The sequence below is a fragment of the Stegodyphus dumicola genome, chromosome X2 (assembly GCF_044657685.1).
Source record: "Stegodyphus dumicola isolate Sdum_Otavi_A_Nest chromosome X2, ASM4465768v1".
Lineage (NCBI taxonomy): Eukaryota > Metazoa > Arthropoda > Arachnida > Araneae > Eresidae > Stegodyphus > Stegodyphus dumicola.
Genome location: NC_140781.1, coordinates 144,634,267 through 144,654,098, shown reverse-complemented (window position 1 = coordinate 144,654,098; position 19,832 = coordinate 144,634,267). Strand labels below are relative to the sequence as shown.

The window sequence follows — 19,832 nt, the reverse complement described above, 5'->3', positions numbered from 1 at the left end:
GAAGAAAAGTTCTGATTATATTTTTGTTTGGAATTAAAATTAGTGTAAGTGTCATGTATTTTATTACTAGAAGAATTATTTACTAATATTGTGGCCTCACGGGCACGTAAATCTTCTCTTATAAATTCCAATAGGTCATTGACCTTATAGTCATTTTCTGTATTATTTTTCTTATGAAATTCTAGAACCATGTTTTCTGGTAACAATTTTAACAGTATAGGCAAAAGTAGATGCCCGTATGAACCTGTTGTTACCCCCATTGACTTGAGATTTCTGATGTGTATTTCACATTTATCATACATATTTCTAAGTCCCCTTATATTATTTGTTGATTTTACTGGCTCTAAGTTCAAAATTTTATTTATATGACAGTTTATGATTGTATCCCGCCTACCATATCTTTCGTTTAACAATTTTAGGCATTCATCATAATTTTCATCAGTGAGATCAAACCCTAATACAACAACATATGCAGTACCTGTCAAAAGAGATTTCAGGTATTGAAATTTACTTATTTTTGACAAAGAGTCATTGTTATCCACAGCATTATTGAAACAGTTAATAAGTTCTAAATAAGTGCTGGGATCACCTGAGAACCTTTTAATATTTATTTTTGGCAACTTAACTGCCGGAACAAATTTACTTTCGATTACAGGAGTTACAGGTACATTTTGAACTACGTTAACTTCGGTATCTGCTTTACATTTTCTTAACCTATTCTTAATTTTGGATTTCATACTCAAAATTTTATGAGAGTATTCTTCAACCGATTTTAATTCTTTTTCATATTCAGCTTTATCTTCAATCAATTTATCTATCTCTTTATCAATTTCATTTAAAGAATTTTCTTTTTCTGACAAAATATCCTGACACTCTAACAAGGAATCTGTGTCAGTTCTTTCAATCGCTGCTACCAGCAAATCTTCTGCTTTATTTATTTGTTTAGTGATTGCAGATCTGATAGCAGCTCTTTTCGACTTTAATTTGTCTATATTTTCCATATTTCAAGTAATGGAATATAACCTTATAAAATTCAACAAATAATTGTAACAAAAATTAAAGTACAGTATTTCAATATTTTAAGCACTTCCTTTAAAAACAATGTACTTATAGTCCCCAAATTTCCTTCGATTAAGACCAATTAATTTTTTCAAGCATCAATGAAGTATTATTCTTTCAAGTAATATTTCAATAAATCAACATAAATATTCAATAGTTTTATTCAACTCAATCATTATTTTTCAAGGTTGAATACTTCAAGAAAGAAAGAAAATGGCTTACCTGATATTTTCAGGTATCCTTCCATTATTCCAGCATAGAACCATATTCAACTATATTCAGTTTCTTTTTCACAGTATCTAAAGGTCCGGGAATTTCGGCACCAAAAACATGTGTATAAAAGTTGTCACGTTTATGCTCACGAATTCACGATTCTATATTTTTTTTATATAAAAACAAAACATTTAATGAAGAGCTTATGTACATTATTTACATTATTGAAAGCACAATCATACATATATTATAAATTTTCCCATCATAGGGCCAATATTCGTTTATCAAGAACAATTACCGCTATGCGGCCAAGAACAGATCATTTCAAGGCGTCGCCCTCAAGCTTAACTAAAAGAGTATTACATTCCTTCTCTGCCGCCAGTCACGTGACCTAGTCGGCGACAGACGATAAAAAATAAAAGAAAAAATGAATCCATCGGAGGGAAAAAGAAATAATTTCAACAAGTAATTCATTAATTGCAAAATCGATCCTTAAAGTTATTAAGAACACTGTATTAAATACAGTAATAAAATTTTGGGGAAAACATTGAAAATTGTAGGAGAAGAAAGATATTTTAATTGTTAAACTTTTCTTCCAAAAATTTTAATTAAAAAAAATTAAAGACAAAAAATTTTTTTAGCTTAAAATCAATTTATCTTACAAAACCATTTAATAATATTCATAAAAAGTGTATGCGACTTCTTAAATAAAAAAATAATTCAAAAGATACTGAGTTCCCTTTTCGCGTTGAAGCCGATATGCACGTCTTTAATCTTAATTTGAATGGTATTTCTGGAATACCCAGCATTAAATAACATTATTTGTACTTGTTTACAAATTTCCATATTTTGTACGGTTCTATTTGATTATTTTTATTTATTTATTTGTTTATTTTTTGATGATATCATATCCCCAGATATCTACCAACGTGATTGTTTCGCTGACAGTCCAGCGAGCAGTCAGTTGCACATCAGCCATGTTGTTTGTTAAAATTAAGTGAACCGTGCAATCACGCAGTGCAGTATGGGAAATCCCCCCATTTGCCCTGCTCCTAAGAGGTAGGAATGTTCTACCAAATTCTACCTCCAATTCGGAGAAGCAGTTAATGCTTGTTTGCTGTGTGAATGGGACACGTTGGAAGAACCGGTTTTCACTACCGTTCGAATCTGCTTTTGTGAACGGGGCTTAAGGGTTATTCTCCAATCATAAACATACCCAGGGGTCTGAAAGAAGGTGATTACTGATTCATCAGACCAAACGATTTACTGGCATTGCTATATGGCCCAGCCTTGATGAGCTCTGCACCATTTACATAGCTTGAAAGCATTTTGTGGTGTCACCAGTGGCTCCTAAATTACCACTTTGTATTAAATATTCACAGCATGAGTTTCCCTTTTTACCTTCCTCCTTTTATTTATTTATATATTTGGTTGTATTGAGGTCTTTCAGATGAGTATCAGTTTTAGATGTTATCTGGGATAGCAATTACTTAGCTTTCAAGTCACTATGTGCTTCAACTTCTATCTTCTCATCAGTTAGCTTTGTTTTCATCCACTGTTCTGCAGTGTAGGTGCCATCTTATCATCTTTTGTGTTTATTGTCATAATGATTGATACCATGCTCCCTGCATACCCAAAACCCAAAAAGTTTTGTGTTTTCCATAGTCGAGGCTTCAGGTTAGTGTGCTCCAGCATTCTTTGAAGTCTCTCAAAGCATTCTCAGCTCTGACAATTCAACATCCGTCAAAAAGTATGATAGGTGCTTGTAACTTATTTTTTCGCAAGTGTTTGTATTAGTCTGTAACCCATCTGTATTGCTGCAGTGTATTATTGCATTTGTATTCTGAAGTGAGTTAACAAATATGCCATGCTGCAAGAAATTTTTGTTCTTTTTTTCATTAATTTCATCTAGTCTGTCTTCATCTTTTCTAAACATAGAAGGCTTATAAGTATTTTTTGAAGTATTAGTGCACATTATTTAAAGTAGTTTCTATATTTTTTGCAAGATATTTACAGAATGAAGAGAAATTCTGTAATCATTAGATTTATGTAAGGTCAGAAAGTAATTGGATCTAATACTGCATAATTTACAATATTCTGAAACATGCCTGACTATTATTATACAATGTCACATTAATGACATTTGTGTATGTGCATGCTGAAAATTAATGATAATCATGTTAGTTGTATTGAAATACACCTACACAATACTATGCTACATAGGGTGGTAATAAAATTCTTAGTTACTTCAAAAGGCCAACCACAGCGGTGAATTATTGCTCCTAAAATGTTGACATTTCCCTGTAAACAGGTGCAAAAGATCGCATTCTATTGTGTTGCTAGAGTGCTGCCAGAGCAGTGAATTCATGACAGCTCATGGCATACCAAAGTGCATAGTAATTGGATTTTTTGTAATTGAAGGGAAAAAAACATCAGAAACATGTAGTTGATGTCCTTGTGCGAGGTAACTATTCAATCATATGAGACGGTTACCATATGACAGTGACATTTTCAGTGTGTCGAAATGAGCTTGGAAAACAGCAACCACAAGAAGAGTGTCCTTCCATTACTGATGAGCTACAAATCATGCAACAAGGAGAGGTGCTGATCTTGGCAGACTGCCACATCATTGTTAAACAAATCATATTGAAAACAATGCCTGTAGTGCCATTGTGCTATCTGCAACATCCTGCTTTTGGCTTTCTATATGTTAAAGCACACAGCCTAGTAGAAGCCATGTCTTCTTGAGTCATTTCAGAAGCAATGGTGCAGAGATGCAATTTTATTACTTTAGAATGATAATCTGATAATCACTTCAAAATATTCATTGTGATAGAAAATTATTTTTCAATTTCAATTTATGCAAGTAATGTTATGAGTTTACTAAGTGCCAATACTGAAACGTGCCACTGTTTTCTAGAGCACAAATTCTGTAAAATTCTGTGCCTTTTTGAGAAAAAAATTGTGTTGATCAATACTTTTCAGAACAGTGTGCCTAAAAATTCTTATCACTTAATCTGTTACCATCTGAAACCTTTTTACCCACCAGCGGCTGAGCGGTAAAGTCGCTGAACACTGGTGGTTCGGTCCGAGGTTCGAATCCCGCGAACGGGCTGGCTGCATGGGTGTTTTCGTGGTTTTCCCCATGTGTAACGTGTATACGAGCCAGTTTCCCTTAGAAAGTCCTCCACGAAGGCATCCCTCCTCTTAGGCAGATAGCCCTAGTGTGCTTTGCCATAATCAAATACACACACACACACACTGAAACCTTTTTATAAGATTAAGTTATTTGTATATGGTAGAGCAAACGAAGCCTATGCGCCTAAGGGGATGGATGCTTTTATGTAGGACCTTTTGAGAGAAATTGGTCGTTATTTGTGTTACACATGTGTGAAACATCCATGAAAAACACGCATGCAGCCAGCACATTTTCATGGCTGTGTATGCATCTATTTTTGTCATATAGCAGTGAAACTGATTTTTATTTTTTTTTTCTAGAAAGAATTCCTTTCATAACTATAACTGTATGGCCTAGGAGATTGTATGAAAAGATAGATTTTATAATTTTCTCAAGATTAATTTTTGAAATTTAGAAATGACAAAATATGAATACAGTCAAAAGTCGTTAATTCGGACACCCATAATCCGGAATGATCTATAATCCGGACCTCAAAGCTACAAACTTTCTGCGCATGCGTCGCTGCAAATTCGCGTGTGCGCGTGCGCAAAATACGTTTACGAATGTGCGTTCAATGTATAATGGACGGGATAAGCTAAGCTAAAATTATCTAATTATCTATTTCAGTTAATGTTCCAGATTGCGTTGTTTCTTAATCTTCGAGTTGGATCCGGATTATTATTTTTTGCAGACTGTTAGAGCAATTTTATAAAAGTAAGCTTGAACTTTCGATTATGTCAAATAGAATTTCCGATATATATTTACTAATATGTAAAGGATATACAAAGCGAAAGTATCTTTCGGAGTCCATTAAACAAAAAATGGATAAAGGCATAGTCTTTGTTTATCTAAACTTAAACGTTTGTTTATCTAAACTTTGTTTATCTTTAACGCCGCGGCGGCGTGCAATGAATTGGAAGTTGATTTGTCAGCACTATCCTTATCTTAAGGGCAGATGTTTTTATTTTATTTGGCTTATAATTGCTTACTCAATGTAGTATTTCATCTCGATGTACTCTGTCTTTGATATGATTTAAATCAAATGCCTCGTCATTATAATTCGCTTCCGATAGCGAAGAAAGTGACATAGGTTATTGAAAACGAAAAAATTTCGATTGACAAATTAGTCGGTATTCTTGACACAGCAATTATAGGACTTGAACAGCGGAACTTTGTAACTGAACAAGAAATTATGTCTGTTTATAGAATTAAAGAGAATGTATTATCACATAAAAAAACGAAGCAACTGATACAACTTACATTGAAAGAAATGTTTAATAAAGTAAACAAATAAATATTAAGCTTTTTTTTGTAAATTTTGATACCCTTTACATCATAATTGTTCTTTATTTCATAAATTACGGTTTCATATTTTTACTTTTATAATTTCTGCATGCCATTTTACCAGATTTAAACTGATGATCTGTAATCCGTAAAAATCGATAATCCGGAATCGCCGAAGTCCCGACGAGTCCGGATTAACGACTTTTGACTGTATTTGCATAATTTAAAACTCTTTTGTAATTCAAAGTACATGTCTATGACCAACAGCTGTGAAAATAAAGATTTTTGGGGACCCATTGAATATTTATTATGATCTCCTTTGCAATCAATTGGGCTTTTATTTGAATATGTTCAAGATATTTAAACTTAGTGTTACAAACTATATTTAATGTGTGCAATAAAGTATTTCCTATCCTGCAGTATGTGTGTATGGAAATTTTTAATGTAGTCGTTGTATAAAGTCTGACAATTAGCATTTTTATGGTTTTCATATCTCCCTGCTTCAGAATAACCTAATGTCTCTACAGGCTTGTAGATTTCTTCTAAATGATGTCATGATACCAGCATGAAACTTGCACTTTTGAAAGCTGATGCATTTTAAGTTGCCTAATCAGAATGGCCCACCAGTGGCCGAGTGGTAAAGTGACTGAAACTGGTAGTTCTGTTCGAGGTTTGAATCCCACAAACAGGCTGGCTGCATGTGCATTTTTATGGTTTTCTCTATATGTAACGTGTATACGAGTCAGTTTTCCTTAGAAAGTTCTCCACAAAGGCATCCCTTCCCTTAGGCAGATAGCCCTCGAGAGCTTTGCCATAATCAAATAAGAAAAAAACCTAATCAGAATGAATGTGATCCATCAGATAATTTCTAGTTTTTATGTTTCTCATTGCATTAGACATAGTATAGATCATAAATTGCATTAGACATACACTGGTGTGCAAAAATTAAGGATGAAGTCGAAAAATTAGCATATCAGCTGAACGAAGAGGCAGAGCGGACAGAAAGACCAACCAGGAGATTAAGTAAGGTGATGTACGGTAGCACATGCGCAGATATGCAGGTAGACGTAATGGGGGAGTGTCTGAGTAGTATAAAGCATGTTGTCGGTGTAAGATCAGTATTTCTGGCAAAGAGATTTCACGCCGTATAGCAGTTAAAATTACACCGAGTTGCTGCCTCAGCGAGAAATGGTGAATAATCAATCTGTTAGACGACATCTGGATGCTTTTACCCGAGGTTGAATCATTGGGAAGTTGGAGGAAGGCCGCAGTGTGACAAGTGTGGCTGCAGAGTTTGGAATTGCTCACAGCATCGTTTCACGACTTTGGAGACAATTTCAAACTACAGGAACAGCTATTCGGGGGTTTAGTAGTGGTCGTCCACGAGGAACCACACCCGCAGATGACCAGTATATTGCCTTACAGGCCAGAAGAAACAGGCTTCAGACAGCGGGAGAAATCGCTAGACACACGAAACAGGCGACTGGACGACAGATATCGCGTTTTACCGTGGCTAGAAGACTGCACGGTGGTGGTCTGTTTGCACGACGCCCTGTACGGTGTGTACCTCTAATGCCTGCCTATCGGAGAAGGCATTCTCTGTGGTGCCGGGAACACCGGAATTGGAGAGACAATGAATGGGGACGAGTACTCTACAGATGAGAGCAGATTCAGTCTGAGTAGCGATTCTCATCGCATACTCATCTGGAGAGAGAGGGGAAGCCGCAGTCATCCCTCGAACATCATTGAAAGGGACAGGTATGGAGGTGGCGGTGTTCTCGTTTGGGGAGGCATCATGCTTGGTAGTCGTACAGACCTTCACATCTTCAACGCAGGTTCAGTCAACGGGACCCGTTATTGTAACGAGATTCTTCTTCCATATGTGCGTCATTTTAGAGGCGCTATGGGTCCGCAGTTCCTTTTCATGGACGACAATGCACCATGTCATCGCACAGTAGCTGCCGAACAGCTCTTAGAGAGTGAAGATATTGAACGTATGGATTGGCCGGCACGATCTCCGGATCTCAATCCCATCGAGCATGTATGAGATTTTCTAGGTAGACGCTTGGCAGCTCTTACCTTACCACCAGTAACGATTCCGGAGCTTCGATTGGCCGTGCAAGACGAATGGGCAGCAATGCCTCAACAACTCATTGACACCCTCATTCTCAGCATGGGCAGACGCTGTAAAACCTGCCTAGCAGTCAGGAGAGATCATATCCCCTATTAAAGACCGGATGTTTCTTGCTGGGCACCCATCACAGGGATGTTTCGGCCTTCAGTCGCATTGCGCTCCATGCTACTTTTTCAATAAAGCTTCTTTTTATCCCTCCGATTTCTCTTTTAGTAAGTGTTGCTTACATTACTCATGTCCTTATGTATTGGGGATCTTATGGTATTAAATGTGTTGATTTGGAAAGCTTTTGTACAAAGTTATATTGAAAATTAATTTCTAGGCAGATGCTTGGCAGCTCGTACCTTACCACCAGTAACGATTCTGGAGCTTTGATTGGCGCAAGACGAATGGGCAGCAATGCCTCAACAACTCATTGACACCCTCATTCTCAGCATGGGCAGACGCTGTGAAACCTGCCTAGCAGTCAGGGGAGATCATATCCCCTATTAAAGACAGGATGTTTCTTGCTGTACTCCCATCACAGGGATGTTTCGGCCTTCAGTCGCATTGCGCTTCATGCTACTTTTTCAATAAAGCTTCTTTTTATCCCTCTGATTTCTCTTTTAGTAAGTGTTGCTTACATTACTCATGTCCTTACGTATTGGGGATCTTACGGTATTAAATGTGTTGATTTGGAAAGCTTTTGTACAAAGTTATATTGAAAAAACCGTCTTGTCCTTAATTTTTGCACACCAGTGTAGTATAAATCATAAATAATCCTGTCAAATATTACTTTTTTATAATGTTTCTTAAATGTGGTATTAAAAGTAAATACAATTATGTTTCTTCAATTTTCTGAAAACTTGCTTTTTTATCCCTTCCATTAGGATTATTGCATTTTGTGTGGACTTGGAGGCAAATTAGTCTACTGTAGTAATAGCCTTTGTGTTCGGTAATTTTTTTGTTATCAATCTAAGAAATATTTTATTACCTAATAATGTAATGAAACTATTATCACTGTTGTCTTCTTATATAAATCATACTACAATATTTTAAGAGCATGAAATATAAATTTGTGTGTTTAATTTTTTTATGTGTTTAGGAAGTATTGTATTGGTTAATAATAAAATAAAAATATCTTCTTTCTGTTTCTTGTGATGCCATAATGTTTTAACATTTTTTAAATTAAAAGTATAAATTTAATATTATAAAATTGCATTGTAAATTTGAATTTCTTATTTTTCATTTAAATCAAATTTAGTTATGAGTAGCCACTTCCATGGCTAGCCTTTGTCCTGGCAAGGTCCATATGCCAGGATGTAGGTTAGCCCTTATAAATAGGTAGTTTACAAAATAAAGGAAAAGAAAATTTTACATCATTCTTGTTTTAAAAGAGGGCAAAAAGATTATTTAATAACCTGTGAAAATTGCAAAATTGCAAGAGAAATTACATATGCTGAAGGAAGAACAGTAGCTTCCACTTCTGCTTAAAGTCATAGATCAACATACTGAAAAACCTTTTAGAAAATTGCTTAATTCATACTTTTTATCATTTTTGTTTTAAAAAATTGGTTGAATAATTTGATTTATAATCTCTGTGAAAATTTCAAAACTTTATTTAAAAATTTAAATTTTGAAAAATTTAGAGTTACTTATTAGGATCTTGGAATTTAAAAATAATGAAATGATAAAAAAAAGGGTGATTTTCAGAAAATTTTCAAAAATCTTGGATGTTAAAAATTTAGTATAAATTTCATTTTTCTCATATCCAGTGGTGCAAACAGTAAAATTTTGACATTTTTTGCTTGTTCGTGAAGTGAAGATTTATGTGTGAAAAATCAGCAAATAGGTCATTTCAGCACTAATAATGATGATTTTTTCAAAAAAAAAAGGAATCCTTAGTCGGATTTTGAATTAATTGCTCGAGGTGTATACTTTTATCACTCGGAAAAAATGTTTTAAACTTCGTAGTTCTGGGCCTCTCCATCTCTGTACTATGTAGTAAACTCATATACGGATTCTTCATTTTATAACAATAGATATTATTTATTTAAAAATTTTAAATCATTCAGTTTAAATGTTAAGTAAGGAAACTCATAAAGTGCGATTCAGAGCATTATCCAAAGCCAAAAATCGCAAAACATGAACTCAAACCTTTTGCTTTTTGCATAATCCATTTGATTACTGAGAAGTGTACTAGACTGAATCATAAAATGTGATGAGTCAATAGTCTCAAATAAGTCATTAGTCTGTCAAATAAATCTTTTTATTTATAGTCTGACGTAATACTAGTATCTCAAATTTTACGCAGTTACTTTGGACAGGCTACAAGGTTGTATAAAGTTAGCTGGGGTATTTCGTGACCTCCATTTTTATTGTGTTTTGAAAGCTGTTTGGCTAGATAATTTATTTTCTGAGATTTTTCCACCAGAAATGATTGGAAAATTAAGATAAAAACCATAATTGGAGAATAAGATAATTGTTACTTCTATCTAAGCCATTTTATAGTTAGAGTTATTAGATATTAGATAGTAGTATAATTAATTAGATGTATGGAACATAGTCTTGGTGGAACATGGTGCCCCTTAGAAACATCTCGAAATTCTTTTAAATATACAAGGTAAAACTTTATCAGAGTAAAAGCTAGTAATTTTTGCCCCTTTTGCTAAAAACTTATTAATGCTTATAAGGTATTTCTCCCGCCTTCTTAGTGTGCCTTTGTGGTGTAGTGGTCTGCACACTGGGCGCATATTCGAGAGGCCTGTGGTTCGATTCTCAGTAAGGGCATTGCTCATTTTTCATACCTCCTGCTTCGGAATAACCTAATGTCTCTGCAGTGGCTCCTGGACTAAAAAAGGTGGTTCTCCACCAGCAGGATTTGGTGATTGGGTTCCCTAATCCCCAGTCACCCTTTAAAACGGGAAGTATATAAGGTACTTTTCCCGCCTTCTTAGCGTGCCTTCATGGTGTAATGGTCCGCATGCTCGGCACGTATTTGAGAAGTCCGTGGTTTGATTCCTGGCGAGGGCATTGCTCTTTTTTCATATCTCCTGCTTCAGAATAACCTAATGTCTCTACAGGCTTGTGATTTCTTCTAAATAATGTCATGATACCAGCATGAAACTTACACTTTTGAAAGTTGATGCATTTTAAGTTGTTTAATCAGAATGGCCCACCAGTGGCCGAGTAGTAAAGTGACTGAAACTGGTAGTTCTGTTCGAGGTTTGAATCCCACGAACAGGCTGGCTGCATGTGCATTTTTATGGTTTTCTCTATATGTAACATGTATACAAGCCAGTTTTCCTTAGAAAGTTCTCCACAAAGACATCTCTTCCCTTAGGCAGATAGCCCTCGAGAGCTTTGCCATAATCAAATAAGAAAAAAACCTAATCAGAATGAATGTGATCCATCACATAATTTCTAGTTTTTATGTTTCTCATTGCATTAGACATAGTATAAATCATAAATTGCCTATTGTAACTATGCCCAGATTGATTTGTTAATATTTTTGAATTGTAATCGTTTTATGTGTCGATATACATTTTAGTGACATAGATATTTTACTTTGAGAGGAGAGATCTTTTATAGTGAGAATTCGACTTAAGTCTTTTTTTTTTTTTTTTATCTTACCCCAGCATTTGCTTTGACCTATATTTTTGAATTTTAAATGAAATTTTAATCTTTATAGATAATTTGGGCAAGTGACCATTGTTAAGCAGTATTTATTTATTTGCCTACTGATTTTTAAAAGGTTTTCTTAAATCATAATTTGAAAATTCGGTACTTATGTATTAACGCAACCAGGCCAAAATTCGCATAAATCGCCAAATTTGGCGACCCTACTTACGGCAACCCTACGTGTTATACGTAGTTTTTCGTAAAGAAATTATTTTTCTTACTGGTTAGATTGAATGCGCTGAAATACTTTAACTATGGGTATTTGGGATCTGCCTGCGAGTGAAAAAGATGCTGTTGAATTGTTGCAGGGATATGGAAGTATACCGCCCGTCATCATCTTGACTCATACCTTATCGAATTTATATGGCGCCAAGCTCAAGCTGTTAATGGCGAAGATGGTTTTCAATCAGTGCTAAAAGCAATAGCCAAAAGATTTCCGCCAAAAAAATAATTCTGCAACTTATTCAAATTCGAAACCGGAAGGGTTTAATTGCTATTTTATGTTTTAAAACAAAATAATATAAAAAACTGTATTAAAAATTATCTATAATTAATAAATGTACATTTTCTTTCTATTCGTACTTTTTTACTCAAACTTACAAATCGCGCCAACCTGGTTGCGATAATACGTAAGTACTGAAAATTCTAGATTCAAATGTTGCAAAATGCTGCTTTAAACCTCATTTCATTCTGAAAACCATAGGGACGCAGTGAAATTACAGAATGATTCATTGAAAAATTGACATTTTTCTGATAAGAAGGAAATTTTCTCATTATTTAGGAAGTGCTAATCACATGCATTACGCACCATCTTCTATATGGGCAAAAGATAATGAAGTGTTAACTTTTTCAATAGCATTTTTATTTCAACTTTCAAAACACATATAACATAAAACTTTAACCTGTTGTTTGAATTACACCTAAAACTCCTTATTTTTGCCAGATAATTAATCTGATGTGAATTATTTAATGATTTCATTTTAGGTAACTTCATAGAGCATTTCATATATGATTCTTTCTTCTTTTTAATATTATTCTATCTCTTTCATCATTTAATGATCATTTCATCATTTTCCATTTCTTATCCATTTTTTGTAAAGACCATTGTCATTTATTCACTTTCAGATTCTTGATAACTTTTCAAAACTATTTTTCACTAAGCTTCTAATTTCACTAAGCTTTTTTTATAATCTAGATTCACATCTGTTTAGAAACAGTGGATTAAAGCTAGGGTTAGTATAAAACTCCTTTTGCAGTGATGTAAGCATCAAACTCTGACAGAAATATAGTCACAAGTCTTTAATCCAGAATCGTCGGGACTTCGGCGATTCCGGATTATCGGTTTTTTCGGATTATAGATCATCAGTTTAAATATGGTTTTAATCTGGTAATATGGCATGCAGAAATTATAAAATTAAAAATATGAAACCGTAATTTATGACATAAAGAACAATTCTGATCTAAAGGGTTTCAAAATTTACACACACAAAAAAAAAGCTTAATATTTATTTGTTTACTTTATTAAACATTTCTTTCAACGCGCGCATGCGTAAAGCATACATTACACATAGTCGAAATTAGAAAATTGCAACCAGAAAACTATTTGATGTGTGTTCATGATATTTGTAATGACGAGGAATTTGATTTAAATCATATCAAAGATGGAGTACATCAAGATGAAATACTACATTTAGTAAGGAATTATAAGCCAAATAAAATAAAAACATCTGCCCTGAAGTTAAGGATAGTGCTGACAGATCAACCTCCAGTTCATTGTGCGCCGCGTTGACCTCCCCCCTGCAAAGCAGCGTGAAATTGATAAACATATTTCAGAATGGTTAGAGAAACAAAGGATTTGCCATTATTCATTTTTTGCAGCAATTCCACTTTTTGTGTGATGGACATCGAAACATGCTTTTTCTTTGTAGATCCTTTGGTAGCTCCAGAATCGGAAATTCTTTTTGACATAATCGAAAGTTCAAGCTTACTTTTATAAAATTGCTCTAACAGTCTGCAAAAAATAATAAGCTGGATCCAATTAGAAGATTAAAGGAACAATGCAATCTGCAACATTAACTGAAATAGTTAATTAGATAATTTTAGCTTAGCTTATACCGTCCGTTATACATTAAACACTATGCGTAAACATGTTATGCACATGCGTTAACGCATGGGCAGAAAGTTTGTAGCTTTGAGGTCCGGATTATAGATCATTCCGGATTATGGATGTCTGGATTAAAGACTTTTGACTGTATCTCTAAAGTCATGCTATGTAGTTTATTGGAAATAAATTAGAGGGCTCGTATATTTCAGACCTCATAATCTGGGGGACATTGCTTTCTAAAGAACTGAGAACAAATCTATCACTGCTTTGCTAGTATGTACTATGTATATAGTATAACTATGTATATAGTTTGCACTGCAGTCTTTTGCATATAAGGAAATGTTTTGTATGTTTACAAAACTTTTCTTTGAAGAAAATCAGATTTCCTTCAATGAAGATTTTTCACATCTTCTTTACAGAAATGTTTCTTGTTTAGAAGGAATTAATCAATGTTAGTCTCACAGACTTCACCATACTGCAACTTGTGAGACAGCAGTATGGTGGTTAAGAGTGTTTAATCTGTTGCAAAGGAAGGATCTTTACACAATGTAATAAAACAGCCTAGACATAAGCCTGGAAAACTGGAAACAGAACGAAACAATATTTTTTACTGAACTTTATAAACTTGCTGATCACTTTTTCATTTTAAATAAAAGTATAAGCGATTTTTTTTACTTGATATTTCCTAATTTGTTTGCAAATAAATGTATCTTTCCTTACAGTGCATATTGCAATGTTTGTATTGATTATCTGGCACCTGAAGGAGCATATTCACAGGCAAGTTATACTTTGTATTTATTTGTATGTGTTTATATGTATAATTCAAGATTGAATATTGTGTTTTTATCAGTCTGTTTTTCTTTTGTTGTAGTTATGCATATATAAGTATTTATATTTATTTTCCTCAAAAGACTTATTTAAAAATGAGTTTGGAAAGAAAACTAAGGTATTCCAAAGAAATATACCGTAATTTCCAGAAGAAACGCCATGGCGTTTACGTGTTTAAAATTAAAATTTTCAGCAGGTGCGGCGTTTCTACCCATGCAGCGTTTAGGTGCACTAAAAATAAAATATTTTCTATGATGGTCATTGTACATAGTTTGGATGGCCTTGTCATTGTACAAAGACTTGTAGTGTTCCCACAAAAAAGACCACTCGGTTGCTTTTTGCAAACATTATTTTGTTTACATTCTTTCCCTTGAATGGACCTACATGTCTTATTCAACCTAAATGGGATCTCAGAACAATAACATTCTTCCCCCTTTTAAATCAACATTCTCATCAGTTTTAATCTCTCCTCTGCCATTCGATGAATCTTCCAGGAACCATCCTCTCCCCACCCTTGCCTTTTCTGCAATTTTTTTCAAAAGCGGACACGACTCCACCTGCCTAGCAATAACAAACTCTGACGTATTTCCCCTTCAGCATGAATCGATTTTTCTTGGTATTCTGTCAGATACAGATCCCATCAGTTTGGGTACAAGCACTTGTTGTGATAGTTTTTATGTAAGAAGGGAGCAGAAAATTTTTGAAAATGTCACCGAAACAGCACAGAAGCTATACTGCTGGTTTTAAGCTTAATTTCACGTGCTGAACAAATTGGAAATAGAGCAGCAGCTCAAGAGTTTGAAGTGGACGAGAGATGTATTCGACATTGGAGAACTGAAAAAGAACTTCTTAAAAATATGCCACAACAGAAATGAGCCAAAAGAAGTGGTACTGTAAGGTGGCCGAATCTAGAGGATGACCTTGCAAACTGGATAAAGGAGCAACGAGGAAGGGGCATGGCAATTTCGACTATAAAAATTCACTTACAAGCAAAATTTATAGCAAAACAAATGAAAATAAATGATTTCAAAGGAGGGCCTTGCTGGTGTAGCAGATTTATGAAAAGAAAAAATATTTCTGTGCATACTAGAACAACAGTTGGGCAACAATTACCAATGGACTGGCAGGATAAAAAGGCATCTTTTCTAAAATATGTGAGAGATGTTATTGACAAAAAAAAAACTTTTTCGGTCACAGATAATAAATATGGATGAAACGCCGTTAGCTTTTTACTCTCCTGCAAACAGAACTGTTGATGAAACTGGTGCAAAAACTGCATCTGTGCTTACAACGGGGCATGAAAGAATGTCATTTAATGTGTGTTAGCTTGTGCCACAAACGGTGACAAGCTAAAGCCGATGATCATTTTTAAACGAAAGACTATTCCAAAGGGAGATTTTCCTAATGACGTAATTATTTGTGCAAACGAGAACAGCTGGATGTGTGAAACAACCATGCATGAGTGGCTACAAAAAGTTTGGCAGTGTCGTAAGGGATCTTTTCTCCAACCAAAAGGGTTATTGGTAATGGATTCCTAGCGTGCTCATTTACTTGAGTCATTAAAACCAGATGTCAAAAATTGTCTACGACTGTAGCAATAATTCCTGGTGGTTTGGCAAAAGTCTTACAACCATTAGATTTGTCAGGTAATAAATCCTTCAAATCTGAAGTCCCAAAGCAGTGGGAGTGTTGGATCAGTGAAGGATTGCATACGTATATCAAAAGTGGTAAAATGCATAGAGCATCTTATGAAGAAGTTGCAAAGTGGGTAGGAAGTGCGTGGAAATCGGTAAAACATCGTCAATAATAGCAAGGTTCAAAGAAGCTGAAATTATATCCTTACATAAAGAGACTGTAAACCAAGAGGATGAATGTGACAATCTGGAAGACTTGGACTTAGATTAGGATTTACTAAATCTTTTTAATTCAGATAGTGAAAAATCAGATTTTGATGGCTTCATATGATGTATAGTTTGCTGTAATTCCTTTTGTAAGTAAAATTTAAAATTTCCTTTTGTCATCCAAATTTAATATTTTGTTGTTGCAACATTTTTTATAATATAGTCTGAGTATTACAAATATGGACTTCTTTAGTGGGTAAATATAAGTATATATGTGAACGTAAATTTATTTTCAACATTTCTTACCTTTAATTTATTTTTGAGTTATGGTTTCGTTTCATGCATTTTTCTTTACTGATATGTCATATATCAGGACTTAGGTTGAGATTTTGCATCTATATGGCCCATGACAATGTCACGTGCAATTTAATCTATTGCTGCATTTCTGTGTAATTTAAATTTTTTTCCCGCCATTTTTCGCGAGTGCAGCGTTTATGCTGATGTGGCCTTTCTTCCGGAAATTACTGTATGTCTTACTACTAATTTCATTTTGAACTAGTGAGAATTTCAATGCTGACTAACAAAATAAAAATTCCTAGAATTTAAAAAATTTAACAAATTCAACAAAATTCAAATTTAAACTTAAAATTAGAATGTGTGCACAAATATGCCTTCCAGAAACAGTATAAGAGAAGAAAAGAAAACTGCTGTTAAGTATGTGAATTGCATTTCCTTATCATTCTTTTTCACGGATTGCAGCCAAGCCAGCAGATTCCGGCTTTGATTAGGAGAATTATAGAATACTGGAACTGTTGATTATCCTTCTGAGAAACTGATGCTTGTTTTGGACAAAATGCGGTCACAGTAATGTGAGTAAGGAGTTGGTGGTTTAGACTAATCACTGTGAAGGAATATTTAATGGATCAAGTCACAATACAGCCATATTACAAATCTTAGCTTAAGAAAGCTGTGATATGCAGCAATTAAATCAGTTATCATTCAGCATCATCTGCAGCAAAGGGAATTTTTTGTTAGATATTATTCCTTTGCTACCTTTACTTTCATTAGTCATTTGAAACTGCAGTCATTCTCCAAGACATGTGAGTCTGTGAGTGACTGTTGCACACAGAAATGAAATGCAGATGTGTAAGCACAGAGCCTCTATGCATGTAGAGTTCCTGAACAAGTGCCCAGTGTCCATACATTAAGATGGCCCTGTTTGACCTCTTAATGACCATGCCCGAGATGTCTCGGGAATAAATGCCGTTTCAATTTGCCTATGAACGAGTTAACTCGAGCACTGGTAATTTTATGGATATTTAATGCCATCGCCCATAATATCACGTGGCAATCAACGCTCTGCCATGCACATGTTGCTGTGGGAGGGGTCCAAGCAGCCTTTGTGATTACCCACTTGAAGTGTTTACCCTCGAGTGGTAATGATGGTATTATTGTCCCGACTGTGATGTCCACTATGTGTTACACAATGTTTCAGACTGTACCATACTGTCAATGACATTTATAGATCATAAAATGTAGTTACTTTATTTTTACTTTAGCTCTAATTACCTAGACTACAGTTCTGTATTACTTTTGGCTGCTTCATTGAAGCCCGAGTTAACTCGGGTAATGCCATGAACCATAAGAAATATCTTGTATTTTTCTCAAAAAGTTTTTTCCTCCTTACAAAGCTACATCTAGTGATATCTGTAGATTATAAAAATAGTATAAAAAATCAGGGATTTTCGGCATAATTTTTAATATAAATTCGGTCATTAAGCAGTTAAACACCCATTCAGAGATTCTATTCTGGGTTGTTTAGTGACAACTATTGCCATCCACATATGATGTCTATAGAGAGAACTTCTTTGCCGTATTTGTGTCATAAATTATCTGTAAATAAATAGGGCTTTGATATCTGTTGTCATGACAGTAGTGCTCTTTTTATAATCAGCAGTATATTTTGGTTTGGTTGTAAAACTTAATAAGGATCATTAAATTCACTTATAATACAGCTTGAAGCATGTATTAGGTGTAAAAATAAGTTTGTGGCCCTCCAATTCGTTAATTTCACTGCTATGTGTACTGATGATGCAATATGTGCACTTGCAACCTGTGGCTGGATTAGCCAATACATTGCATAAAATATCATTAATTTTACTAATCGAAAAATATGAAAAGAAAAACTGTGTAATAAAGAAAGAAAAATAAGTGGAAATTTGAAGTGCTGTCTCAAAATAACTACACATGCAAAATGTCTATTCATAAAAAAGTAGTAAATTTGGGAAAAACTGAGCAAAACTTGATTTAGTTTACCTATGGATCAAAATAAGTTTTTTAGTAATTTTTAGGTTTGTTATTTGTATTTCTTTAATTGTATAGCCATTCAAAAAATACCTTATGTTCTACTAGCCAGTTGATTAAATTCATCTTGCGTTTTTCATGGCTTGATAGCGTGACTGATTATTAATATTAAATTTATATATGATGTTGTTCTAACATACATATTCTGACATAAAATGAAAGTTTTTCTGAAATGTTTTGTAAAATTTGGTGTGAAACTTGCAGAGGAATTAAAAAATTTATTCCAATTTTTTTTTAGTTTGCACTTAGAATAATTCACTTGGCAAAATTCTTAATTTATGGTAACCTAATTCACTTTTCCTTTCACTATGCGTTATTCATTCTTTCAAGTATTTTTCTTCATATTTTTTAAAAATAATTTCATTGTTTGATTATTTTTTTTTCTTTTTAGAATTTCATTATAATTGTTTGAGTTTCATGGTTGAATTATATTTCTTCAAGTAATTATTTAAAAATTTTCTATTTATTTATTCGAGCTGTATGTTTTAGGTATATTCATTAATATAAATTTTCAAGAATTGGATATATTTGATTCTCATTTTTTCAAAAGAATACTTTATAACCCAGACTACAATGAATTTGAAAGCAGCATTTAATGAAAGAGAAAGTGCAGTTAATACATCTTTCAATGGACCATTTAGAAAGATATATAAATGAAGATTAGCCAACATTTTAAGATGAGTTACTTTACAGTTTTATCACTGTGCCATTGCTTTACACAATTTTATCATCCTACTTTTAGTTTCTGAAAATATTATTCATATTTTATTTTTAAAATTGCAAAGAATCAAATAGCATAAAATTAAATTTTAAATTTAAAAAAAATTCTAAATTTTATGCAAAAAATTATTATTTCTTTTTAATGCTTTGTCATTTTTCTTTAGGCATTCTGTAAATATATTAAAAATAACCTTTAATCCACCTTTTTTTTTGTTTGGTATATACCACATTATCAAAACATCTTGGTATTGCTGAGATTCATATAACTAAATGTGTTACTTTCAGTTTCATCAGTATCTGGTTAGAGTAAAATAGGGAAGCAATTTTTTCTATGATACTGAACATCTGCAGAAGCTAGGCAGTTTGAAGATATGAAAGGAAAGAATGGTTTCATCAATAGGGAAAAGTCTTCAAATGATAACTCTGTATGCTCTTTGATAAATTCTT

General features: G+C 33.8%; 1 protein-coding gene across 2 annotated transcripts in view; it reads left to right on the top strand.

The window, feature by feature from the left end:
• The window catches only part of LOC118203988 (DNA (cytosine-5)-methyltransferase 3B-like), a 192,173-nt gene that overhangs the window by 102,249 nt on the left and 70,092 nt on the right, over positions 1-19,832 (top strand). For both annotated transcript variants that reach the window (XM_085809070.1, XM_085809069.1), the window contains 2 exons: positions 8,738-8,802; positions 14,355-14,409. In XM_085809070.1, coding sequence (XP_085665196.1) covers positions 8,738-8,802; positions 14,355-14,409 — 120 coding nt within the window. The remainder of the gene's footprint in view (positions 1-8,737; positions 8,803-14,354; positions 14,410-19,832) is intronic.